The following is a 12,413-nucleotide window of genomic DNA, read 5'->3' on the forward strand; positions in this document are numbered from 1 at the left end:
GACTATAGACTAGACTATAGAAAGAGACTAGACTATAGACTAGACTATAGACTAGACTATAGACTAGACTATAGACTAGACTATAGACTAGACTTAGACTAGACTATAGACTAGACTATAGACTAGACTATAGACTAGACTGTAGACTAACTATAGACTAGGACTATAGACTAGACTATAGACTAGACTATAGACTAACTATAGACTAGAGTATAGGACAAGATTATAGACTAAACTATAGACTAGTGTTATAGACTAGACTAGACTATAGACTAGAGTATAGACTATACTATAGACTAGACAGTAGATTAGACTAGACACTATAAACTACACTTTACCTACATCTCTGGTTTGGCTGCTGCACTAACTGTCGTGTTTGTAAACAATTGCTCTGGAAGTTGTATTTCTACATCAACTTAAAGTCTTCCTCTTAGATTTAGTTTTAAATTCCTTTTTAAAGTCTCAGATCCAGTGAATGGTCATGTCGCATTAATGTTCCTAAATAAAAAAGGATTTCTTTTTAAATGTTAAGGAAATTTCCTCCGAAGATATTCCCTTAATATCCCACTTTCATAGCAATTTAAAAGTAGATTTGTTTCAAATATAACAAACTTTATATTCTTCTACCACTACGGAAGTTAAACCAAACATTTATTCCTTAAAAAACGAAAAGGACAAGATTGTAACAAACAGCTTGTTTATCAAATTGTTTTGCATATAAAATAAAAATATTATCCCTGTTTTAAATTTAGCATAAATAAATATGTTAAGGAACAAAAAAAAATTCATCCACAAAAAATATGCAAATCACGGGAAATGATAAAAAAATCTGCCCTTAAAATACCCGCTCATACATAATAAAACATAAAGGTAGCCACGTCCTTAAAAAAGGAATATGTTTAAAGGAAGAGTATCATAAAAAACTTACTAAATAAAGATATCCGTTGGATGTAAGGGTTAACATCCTATCAAAGGATAACAGCAGCAGCATAACATAAGCTTTTTTGCGAACTAAAAACTATGATATAATTTTTTGGGAAAAACAAGGGTTAAAGGAAAAATGTGAACAAAATTTAAATTTTAAATCATAACAAAAAAATACATAAATTTATATTTAAACTAATTTTTTTTATAAATTTTTTCTCTTTACAGATCAAATTATTAGCGAACAGGAGGGTAAAACAGTTATAGTGCCATGTCCTGTAAACAAGGATAAATGCGGTGAATTACATTCATTGAATTGGTTTAAAGGTGACAATCGTATAGCTGCCATGCTGCTAGATGATTCAAATGTCACCAGTGTTGCTGAAGAATTTGAAGATAGGTGAGTTTGAGAACAACAATTTTTCATAAATTTCCTTAAAAAACTTTTAATTTTTTGTGTTTTGTTTGCTCCAGAGTTTCCGTTGAACAAAATCCATTTAGATTAATTATAAGAAATTTACAAATCTCTGATGAGGATATTTATTTATGTGATACAACATATTTTATACCAATTGAAACATGTGATAATTTCAATGGCCATCGTGTGGAATTGAATGTTTTAGGTAAGTTTTCTTAATTTGTAATTTTATTGATTTTTTTCTCAATTTTTTCTATTGTTCTTGTTTAAAAAAAAAAGTTATTTTTTTTTTAAATTTTGGCTTGTTTGTGGCTTTTTTCCAAAAATTTTAAGTTGCCTGCTTAATGTTTTCATTATAACTCCCAAAATGTTTGATAAATAAGAACTGCTCTTACTCCAACTTTATACTATTCCCTGTATTTTAAAATTCCGTCAAAAAGCATGTATAAATCCTATGAATTGAATATATTTTTATATGAAAATAAAAAAAATGCGTTGTTTGTTTTTATGTCTTGTCATTTGCATGTACATATTTTTTAAGAAATAATCCATTGGTTTGTCTTGTTATCCAAAAAAATATAACTGTTATTTCTACTTTTTCAAATGCTAATTTTCTATTTTTGTTTTGAATTATTTTGCTTTTTCTTGTTCAAAAACTAATTGGTAAGAAAACTTAAAATCACTACTATTTTTTTTTCTAAAATAAAGCACTAATTGAGAACCTATCTTCGTAAATCAGCAAATTTGCAACATAATTCAGAATAAAAAAAAACTAGAAGAGAACAGAACTAGAAGAGAACAGAACTAGAACAGAACTAGACAGAAATAGAACAGAACCAGACAGAAATAGACAGAACTAGAACAGAACTAGAACAGAACTAGAACAGAACTAGAACGAACTAGAACAGAACTAGAACAGAACTAGAACAGAACTAGAACAGAACTAGAACAGAACTAGAACAGAACTAGAACAGAACTAGAACAGAACTAGAACAGAACTAGAACAGAACTAGAACAGAACTAGAACAGAACTAGAACAGAACTAGAACAGAACTAGAACAGAACTAGAACAGAACTAGAACAGAACTAGAACAGAACTAGAACAGAACTAGAACAGAACTAGAACAGAACTAGAACAGAACTAGAACGGAACTAGAACAGAACAAGAACAGAACAAGAACAGAATTAGAACAGAACTAGAACAGAATTAGAACAGAACTAGAACAGAAAAAACAGAACTAGAACAGAACTAGAACAGAACTAGAACAGAACTAGAACAGAACTAGAACAGAACTAGAACAGAACTAGAACAGAACTAGAACAGAACTAGAACAGAACTAGAACAGAACTAGAACAGAACTAGAACAGAACTAGAACAGAACTAGAACAGAACTAGAACAGAACTAGAACAGAACTAGAACAGAACTAGAACAGTAGAACAGAACTAGAACAGAACTAGAACAGAACTAGAGCAGAACTAGAACAAACTAGAACAGAACTAGAACAGAACTAGAACAGAACTAGAACAGAACTAGAACAGAACTAGAAACAGAACTAGAACAGAACTAGACAGAACTAGAACAGAACTAGAACAGAACTAGACAGAACTAGAACAGAACTAGAACAGAACTAGAACAGAACTAGAACAGAACTAGAACCAGAAACTAGAACAAGAACTAGAACAGAACTAGAACAGAACTAGAACAGAACTAGAACAGAACTAGAACAGAACTAGAACAGAACTAGAACAGAACTAGAACAGAACTAGAACAGAACTAGAACAGAACTAGAACAGAACTAGAACAGAACTAGAACAGAACTAGAAACAGAACTAGAACAGAACAGAACTAGAACAGAACTAGAACAGATCTAGAACAGAACTAGAACAGAACTAGAACAGAACTAGAACTAGAACTAGAATAGAACAGAACAGAACAGAACAGAACAGAACTAGAATGGAACTAGAACAGAACTAGAACAGAACTAGAACAGAACTAGAACAGAACTAGAACACACTAGAACACAACTAGAACAACTAGAACAACACAACTAGAACACAACTAGAACACAACTAGAACACAACTGGAACACAACTAGAACACAACTAGAACACAACTAGAACGCAACTAGAACACAACTAGAACCCAACTAGAACACAACTAGAACACAACTAAAATAGAACTAGAACTTTCACGACCATTAAACACTCGAGTAATTCCCTTCTGATCCTCGATAAGGGTTGTTTAACCTTGTCAGCGAATACGTAAGCCACTGTTATTGTTAACCAGCTCTTTATACCCTACACCACTTTAGTGGGGAGTGTATACTGGGTTGGTGCTGATGTTTGTTACGCACAATAATATTGGTCCTTTACCTTTTATAGAACAGAACTTTATAGAACAGAACTAAACAGAACTAGAACAGAACTAGAACAGAACTAAAACAGAACTAGAACAGAACTAGAACAGAACTAGAACAGAACTAGAACAGAACTAGAACAGAACTAGAACAGAACTAGAACAGAACTAGAACAGAACTAGAACAGAACTAGAACAGAACTAGAACAGAACTAGAACAGAACTAGAACAGAACTAGAACAGAACTAGAACAGAACTAAAACAGAACTAGAACTAGAACAGAACTAAAACAGAACTAGAACAGAACTAAAACAGAACTAGAACACTCACGACCATTAAACACTCGATTAATTCCGTTGTGATCCTCGATTAGTGTTGTTCAACCTTGCCAGCGAATACGTGATCCCCCTCAAAATTTGACTTAAATATCTGAGGCAAGGTGGTGTAGGGAATTATAGGGTGGGTCTCGCCCGATTATAATTTCTTACTTGTTTAAAGAATGTCTTTGTTATTTTGCCTTCTGCATTACAAGTGTCATACACAGTAACTTTTGCAAAAGAATTTACTCTTTTAGTAAAGAATAAAAGACTTAATTTTTTTATCCCTAATAGCAAGATCACTGCCGGATACATTTTTGAGAAAAAAAACAAGTTAGAGTGCTATATTCGGCTGAGCCGAATCTTAGATACCCTCCACCAGCAACTTTTGTATTAATACATTTCTAATTAATAAAATATTTGTAGAAATAAGTTTTCTCATGTCTTAAATAGAAAAATCCCAAGATTTAAACAGCTTAAATCTACTACAATTCCAAGATTTATTGAACATTAGAAACGCCACTTTCATTTAAATTTTTATAGCGCCCTAAGATATGCTTTAGCGATATCTCGTATTTGCATGTATGCATGTGTGTGAAAGATTTAAGGATTTTAAAAATACATACATATATATATAATTTTGTTCTACACAAATTGATAATGCAAATAGTTAAATACGGTTAAAGCGCTTTTAGGGGCAGGACCTAGTATGAGAGATATGACCAAACATAGATCGATCGTGAAAATTTTTTGAAATAGCATTAAGTGCTTTTTGCATTACAAAATAGTATTTATGAACAAAAATAGTATTTATTTATATCATTATTTGGTAATGAGTTATGTGCCTTTAAGTGTTTTTCTGAAAGGGACCTTGTATGGGAGCTATGATCAATTATGGATCGATAGGAAAACAATTTCACAGTAATATTTCTCTGTATATGAGCAATATTTTTGCCAAACTTTATATGGATATCTTAATTTAGTAATGAGTTATGTGCGTTTAAGTGATTTTCGGGAGGGGACCTTGTATGGGAGCTATGACGAGTTATGGACCGATCGGAAAAAAAATTATCTGTAATATTTCTGTGCATATGAGTAATATTTGTACCATATGGGTATCTTAATTACGTAATGAGTTATGCGCGTTTAAGTGATTTTCGGGAGGGGACCTTGTATGGGAGCTATGACCAATTATGGACCGATCGAAAAAAATTTCACAGTAATATTTCTATGCATATGGGCAATACTTATACCAAATTTTATATGGATATCTTAATTTAGTACTGAGTTATGCGCGTTTAAGTGATTTTCGGGAGGGGACCTTGTATGGGAGCTATGACCAATTATGGACCGATCGGAAAAAACTTTCACAGTAATGTTTCTATGCATATGGGCAATACTTACACCAAACTTTATTTGTATATCTTAATTTAGTAATAAGTTATGCGCGTTTAAGTGATTTTCGGGAGGGGTCCTTGTATGGGAGCTTTGATCAATTATGGACCGATCGGAAAAAAATTTCACAACAATATTTCTGTGCATATGAGTAATATTTGTACCAAATTTTATATGGATATCTTAATTTAGTTATGAGTTAAGCGCGTTTAAGTGATTTTCGGGAGGGGACCTTGTATGGGAGCTATGACCAATTATGGACCGATCAGAAAACAATTTCACAGTAATATTTCTATGCATATGGGCAATACTTGTACCAAATTTTATTTGGATATCCTAATTTAGTAATGAGTTATGCGCGTTTAAGTGATTTTCGGGAGGGGACCTTGTATGGGAGCTATGATCAATTATGGACCGATCGGAAAAAAATTTCACAACAATATTTCTGTGCATATGAGTAATATTTGTACCAAATTTTATATGGATATCTTAATTTAGTTATGAGTTAAGCGCGTTTAAGTGATTTTCGGGAGGGGACCTTGTATGGGAGCTATGTCCAATTTAATTTGTAAAATTTTGTGAAGATATCGACATTGTGGCGGAAGTTATTAACAAAAAACCCATTTTCCGGGAATATGTACTTTTGTATGGGAGGTATATGAAATTGTGGACCGATTCTGACAATTTTCAGCAGGGATCAAGATCTTGTGCAGAAACGAATGTATGGTGATTTCCATGGAATTATCTTGTATAGTTTTCGAGAAAACTACATCAGAATGTGTAAAAAATGCTTATTTTTTTCGAGGTTGTTTTAAATTTTGATTCATAACTTTTCCCGGTGTGAACCGATTTTGCCCATTTGCAATACCAAACAACTTAGGAAAATGAAGAACATTTTGGGTGAATTTGGTTAAGCTCTATTGCTTCGTTTTATCGTGAGCGTGTTTTACACAGACAGACGGACAGACGGACATAGCTAAATCGACTCAGAATTTGATAAGGACCCAGAATATATATACTTTGTTGGGTCTCAGATGAATATTTCTTGGTGTTACACACGGAATGACAAAGTTATATATACCCTCTATCACCACTGATGGTGGTGGAGGGTATAAAAAATAATAGGCTGATTGCACGTTACCTAATGAACATTATTTGACTCTCAATTAGTGCTTTATATATATTTTTTTGTAAATAATTCCCCCAAAAACTTTTTTGCAAATTAATTTCGTTCAAATTTTTGCATTACTGCATTTAAAATTTTTTTTTTGTTTGTTTTATAACATTTCTGTAAAATTGCAAAAAATTCTAAAAAAAATAAAATTATTTCCACTGTTTGTTTACTAATTCATTCATTAACTAAACTAATTAAAAGTTAATAAAAAAAAACAAAACTCATTATAAAACATTTTTAACTGATTGTTTTCTTAATACAATTCCCCCTCTTTTCCTACCAAAAAAAAAAATACTTTTAAACCAAAACTAAAAAAACCGCTCGCTCGTCAACGCATCATCATGGATTTATGCAACTAAATATTAAAAACAAAATAATATTTTATTATTATTATGAAAAAAAAACTAAACTCACACAACAAAAAATTTTAAATAAAAACCATCATCCATTGTCATAATAAACACATTGAATGTATGATTATTTTTATATTTAACAACTAACTCAAAAAAAAAAAATTAATTGAAAACTATAAAAAATGCTTTAAAAAAAAATTATTAATAAAACATAAAAAAATCTACCATAAAAAATACCGTAGAAAACCTGGGTAAATTTATGTTTTTTTAATTTAAAAACAAACCAATTTTATGATTTTTACTTTAAAAATTAACCTAAAAAACTAAATAAAAAGAGAAAAAATTTTCTATAACACAATTATTTAAAAAATTATTTAAAATTTAAATTTAATTTTTAAGTTTTACTTATTATTTTCCAACTAATAACAGAATTTAAATTTAGTTTTAAAAAAATGTTTAATCATCAAAAAATTAATATAAATTTATTTTAAACTTTTTTTATATAAAAACCAAATAAAACCAAAACATCACTTACACTAAACACTTTATAAAAAACCTCCACACTTTACACTGAAAAAAATTACACTGTTAAAAAAAATTAAAAAAAAAAATAACTACATCTACTGTGTAAAAAACATAAAAACTATAAAAAAATAGTGCCACCTTCGGAGGTTGTGATTTTGGACGAGAAAGGAGATCGTATAGAAAATGGCAGCATTGTTGGACCCATGCAGGAGCGACAAACTTTAAAGGCCACTTGTATAGTTAAGAATACCAGGCCACAACCACAAGTAGGCTGGTGGCGGGGGAATAAGCGATTGACCACACGTGAGTATATTTATTTTCTATCAACTTTTTTTTAAATTTTAAGAGAAATTCCTTTAAGATAAAAAGAAATCTCGTAAAAAGTTTAATTGATTTTTAGACAAAAAAAGAAAATATTAAATTACTTTGAATTTAACAAACATGATTTTAAACTTAGATAAAGATAAGCGAAAAAGGGTTGCTGAAAATTTATGTCGTTTTCTTCTATTCCACTTTTTCATGCTTTTTACCTTATGAATAATGTACCGACATTATTTTGCTTGATTTTCTTAAGAAAATTAAGACATTTCTTACAAATGCAAAAACAAACATTAATACGAGACAAAGTCTACCCTACACCAATACATCTAGTTCAGTTCTATTTCTCTTCTAGTTCTGTTCTAGTTCTGCTCTAGTTTCTGTTCTAGTTCTGTTCTAGTTCTGTTCTAGTTCTGTTCTAGTTCTGTTCTAGTTCTGTTCTAGTTCTGTTCTAGTTTCTAGTTCTTCTAGTTCTGTTCTAGTTCTGTTCTAGTTCTGTTCTAGTTCTGTTTCTAGTTCTGTTCTAGTTCTGTTCTAGTTCTGTTCTAGTTCTGTTCTAGTTCTGTTCTAGTTCTGTTCTAGTTCTGTTCTAGTTCTGTTCTAGTTCTGTTCTAGTTCTGTTCTAGTTCTGTTTCTAGTTCTGTTCTAGTTCTGTTCTAGTTCTGTTCTAGTTCTGTTCTAGTTCTGTTCTAGTTCTGTTCTAGTTCTGTTCTAGTTCTGTTCTAGTTCTGTTCTAGTTCTGTCTAGTTCTGTTCTAGTTCTGTTCTAGTTCTGTTCTAGTTCTGTTCTAGTTCTGTTCTAGTTCTGTTCTAGTTCTGTTCTAGTTCTGTTCTAGTTTGTCTAGTTCTGTTCTATCGTTCTAGTTCTGTTCTAGTTCTGTTCTAGTTCTGTTCTAGTTCTGTTCGTTCTGTTCTAGTTCTGTTCTAGTTCTGTTCTAGTTCTGTTCTAGTTTTTCTAGTTCTGTTCTAGTTCTGTTCTAGTTCTGTTCTAGTTCTGTTCTAGTTCTGTTCTAGTTCTGTTCTAGTTCTGTTCTAGTTCTGTTCTAGTTCTGTTCTAGTTCTGTTCTAGTTATGTTCTAGTTCTGTTCTAGTTCTGTTCTAGTTCTGTTCTAGTTCTGTTCTATTCTGTTTAGTTCTGTTCTAGTTCTGTTCTAGTTCTGTTCTAGTTCTGTTCTAGTTCTGTTCTAGTTCTGTTCTAGTTCTGTTCTAGTTCTGTTCTAGTTCTGTTCTAGTTTCCTGTTTCTAGTCTGTTCTAGTTCTGTTCTAGTTCTGTTCTAGTTCTGTTCTAGTTCTGGTTCTAGTTCTGTTCAGTTCTGTTCTAGTTCTGTTCTAGTTCTGTTCTAGTTCTGTTTTAGTTTTCCTGTTCTAGTTACTGTTCTCGTTCGTTTCTAAGTTCTGTTCTAGTTCTGTTCTTAGTTCTTTTCTCGTTCTGTTCTAGTTCTGTTCTAGTTCTGTTCTAGTTCTGTTCTCGTTGTTATAGTTCTTGTCTAGTGCTGTTTAGTTCTGTTATAGTTATGTTTCTAGTCTGTTCTCGTTACTTGTTTCTTCTGTTCTCGTTCTGTTCTAGTGTTGTTCTAGCTTCTGTTCATAGTATTTGTTCTAGTTTCTGTTCTGTTCTGTTCGAGTCTGTCTAGTTTGTTTGTCTGTTAGTTCTGTTCTAGTTCTGTTTAAGTTCTTTTAGTTCTGTTCTATAGTTCTGTTCTCGTTATGTTAAGTTCTTGTTCAGTTCTGTTTCTAGTTCGTTCTAGTTTGTTCTAGTTCTGTTCAGTCTGTTCTAGTTCTGTTCTGAGCTCTGTTCTAGTTTTTTTCTAGTTCTGTTCTAGTTCTGTTCTAGTTCTGTTCTAGTTCTGTTCTAGTTCTGTTCTAGTTCTGTTCTAGTTGTTCGAGTTCTGTTATAGTTCTGTTCTAGTTCTGTCTAGTTCTGTTCTAGTTCTGTTCTAGTTCTGTTATAGTTCTGTTCTAGTTCTGTTCAGTATGTAGTCTGTTCTAGGCCTTTCGTTCTAGTTCTGTTCTGCTCTGTTCTAGTTCTGTTCTATTCTGTTCTAGTTCTGTTCTGAGTTTGTCTAGTCTGTTCTAGTTCTGTTCTAGTTCTGTTCTAGTATGTTCTAGTTTGTTCTAGTTCTGTTCTAGTTCTGTTCTAGTTCTGTTCTAGTTCTGTTCTAGTTCTGTTCTAGTTCTGTTCTAGTTCTGTTCTAGTTCTGTTCTAGTTCTGTTCTAGTTCTGTTCTAGTTCTGTTCTAGTTCTGTTCTAGTTCTGTTCTAGTTCTGCTCTAGTTCTGTCTCTAGGTTCTAGTTCTGTTCTAGTTCTGTTCTAGTTCTGTTCTAGTTCTGTTCTAGTTCTGTTCTAGTTCTGTTCTAGTTCTGTACTAGTTCTGTTCTAGTTCTGTTTCTAGTTCTGTTCTAGTTCTGTTCTAGTTCTGTTCTAGTTCTGTTCTAGTTCTGTTTTAGTTCTGTTTATAGTTCTGTTCTAGTTCTGTTCTAGTTCTGTTCTAGTTCTGTTCTAGTTCTGTTCTAGTCTGTTCTAGTCTATTTAGTTCTGTTCTAGTTCTGTTCTAATCTGTTCTAGTTCTGTTCTAGTTCTGTTCTAGTTCTGTTCTAGTTCTGTTCTAGTTCTGTTCTAGTTCTGTCTAGTTCTGGTTCTAGTTCTGTTCTAGTTCTGTTCTGGCTCTGTTCTAGTTCTGTTCTAGTTCTGTTCTAGGCTCTGTTCTAGTTCTGTTCTAGTTCTGTTCTAGTTCTGTTCTAGTTCTGTTCTAGTTCTGTTCTAGTTTCTGTTCTTAGTTCTGTTCTAGTTCTGTTCTAGTTCTGTTCTAGTTCTGTTCTAGTTCTGTTCTAGTTCTGTTCTAGTTCTATGGTTATTCTAGTTTAGTTTTCTTTCTAACTTTTTAAAATTTTCATCTATATTACGCAATCTTAAGAGAATTTTTAAAGTAGCATTCACTTAAAGTCGTTAATTTATATTTGCCTTTACTCTTTAAACTCTTCTAATAACTCATCACCTTTATAATTTATTTAAAAGCATTTTTAACAAATGAGATTAAAACGTTTTAAAATTTCTTTTATAATTTATTTTGTTCTTAAATTTTTTTATGCTCCAACCTTTAAAGCAATTTCTTCTTAAAAGTGTTAAATTATTGCGTGTTGATGTTTAACCTGCTGCTTAAGTAAACCTTTTTTTCGAAGGAATATCTAGGAATGGGTACAAATGAGCAGAAGAAGAAGTTTGTTTCCTGTTTAGTATATTGTTCAAGGGTCGTATTTTTTATAACCCTTTTGGTAATTAACAATTTGAATAGACAACTTTTAACATTTCCTGTTCATAATTGCCTATAAAAAAGTGTATACGAGTTAAGAAAAAAAAGTATTAAAGTTTTGTTTTCTTTTAATTGCCTTAAATAAATTTTTTACTTTAAAGTCTTGCTATTGGTGGTGGATGCAGGTTCCAATAAGGTTTTAAAAAAATGAAAACAAATAAATAAAAAACTTTTTGAAATATTGGTTAGGAGCAGAGAAGTAAAAGGTAATGAAATTTGTTTCTGTCAAAAGTTTAGAGAACAAAAATTAAGGGTCGTTTGTTATGAGAGTATAGAAATACATAAAATTGGAATTTTTCATAACTTTTGTGTATAAAAAATTTCTTAAAATTTATGCTTTTTATCATAAAAATTAATTTTTCTCTTTAGATTCTCCATCGTATGACGAAAAAGATGGTCTTTTCACAGCAACTTTAGAATTATCATTACAACTATCACGTGATGATTTGGGTCATAGTATAGAATGTCGTGCTGAATCGGCAGCCATACAAAGTACAATTAAAAATCACTTTAGTGTGGATTTGCAAGGTAAGTTTTTTTCATAAAATAAAACTAGAATAAAAAGCTTAAAGTCAACCACATGTAAATGACCACTAGTGTATGTTGGCTAAAACCACGATGTTATAATTACTCATTGCGATTTGAAATAATTTGCTGACATATAGGGAGAGTTTCGTGCTAAAACAAAATTTCACAAAGTTTAAATATTTTCAACAAATTTTTTTCATTGTTGAGCAATATTTGTACTTGTTACCTAATAATATGAAACTTTCCCTTTTTTACCCCCGGCACACAAAAAAAAGAAATGTCACCATAAATTAACACCTATAATTTATTTACATGTTTAGACAAAATTGACTTTAAACACATTTATTGAATAATTAAAGAGTAAATGGCAAATTAAAACAATTTCTATAAATATTGAATTATAATTATTATTTCCTTTTTCAACTACAATTACAGTAAGACCCACAACAGTGACCATAAATGGTGTGGAACATCATACGGTGCAAGGCAGTAAAGTTGTATTAAACTTGCGATGTAAGTATGAGAGAAAGAATTGAAGAAATATTTAAAAAAAAAATTATAAGGGAGCTACACTAGTTCCAAAAGCACTAGAATTAAACTAGAACTGAAGTGGAACTGCAATAACTGAACTAGAACTGAACTAGAACTGAACTAGAACTGAAACTAGAACTGAACTAGAACTGAACTAGAACTGAACTAGAACTGAACTAGAACGAACTAGAACTGAACTAGAACTGAACTAGAACTAGAACTGAACTAGAACCTGAAACTGAACTGACTAGAACTGAACAGAAC

General features: G+C 31.4%; 1 protein-coding gene across 1 annotated transcript; it reads left to right on the plus strand.

Moving 5' to 3' along the window:
* Positions 1 to 1,152: 1,152 nt before the first annotated feature.
* Positions 1,153 to 12,131, plus strand: LOC119615301 (cell surface glycoprotein MUC18-like; the record flags this gene model as incomplete). The annotated part of the gene is made up of 6 exons (XM_037971368.1): positions 1,153 to 1,324; positions 1,399 to 1,547; positions 7,181 to 7,189; positions 7,596 to 7,766; positions 11,460 to 11,618; positions 12,054 to 12,131. Coding segments are annotated over 6 exons (738 nt in total), but the record flags the coding sequence as incomplete, so codon positions are not given.
* Positions 12,132 to 12,413: the final 282 nt, after the last annotated feature.

Source organism: Lucilia sericata, unplaced genomic scaffold (genome assembly GCF_015586225.1).
Source record: "Lucilia sericata isolate MDLA Ls3-8-SP2 unplaced genomic scaffold, ASM1558622v1 Contig004822F_arrow, whole genome shotgun sequence".
NCBI classification, from domain to species: domain Eukaryota; kingdom Metazoa; phylum Arthropoda; class Insecta; order Diptera; family Calliphoridae; genus Lucilia; species Lucilia sericata.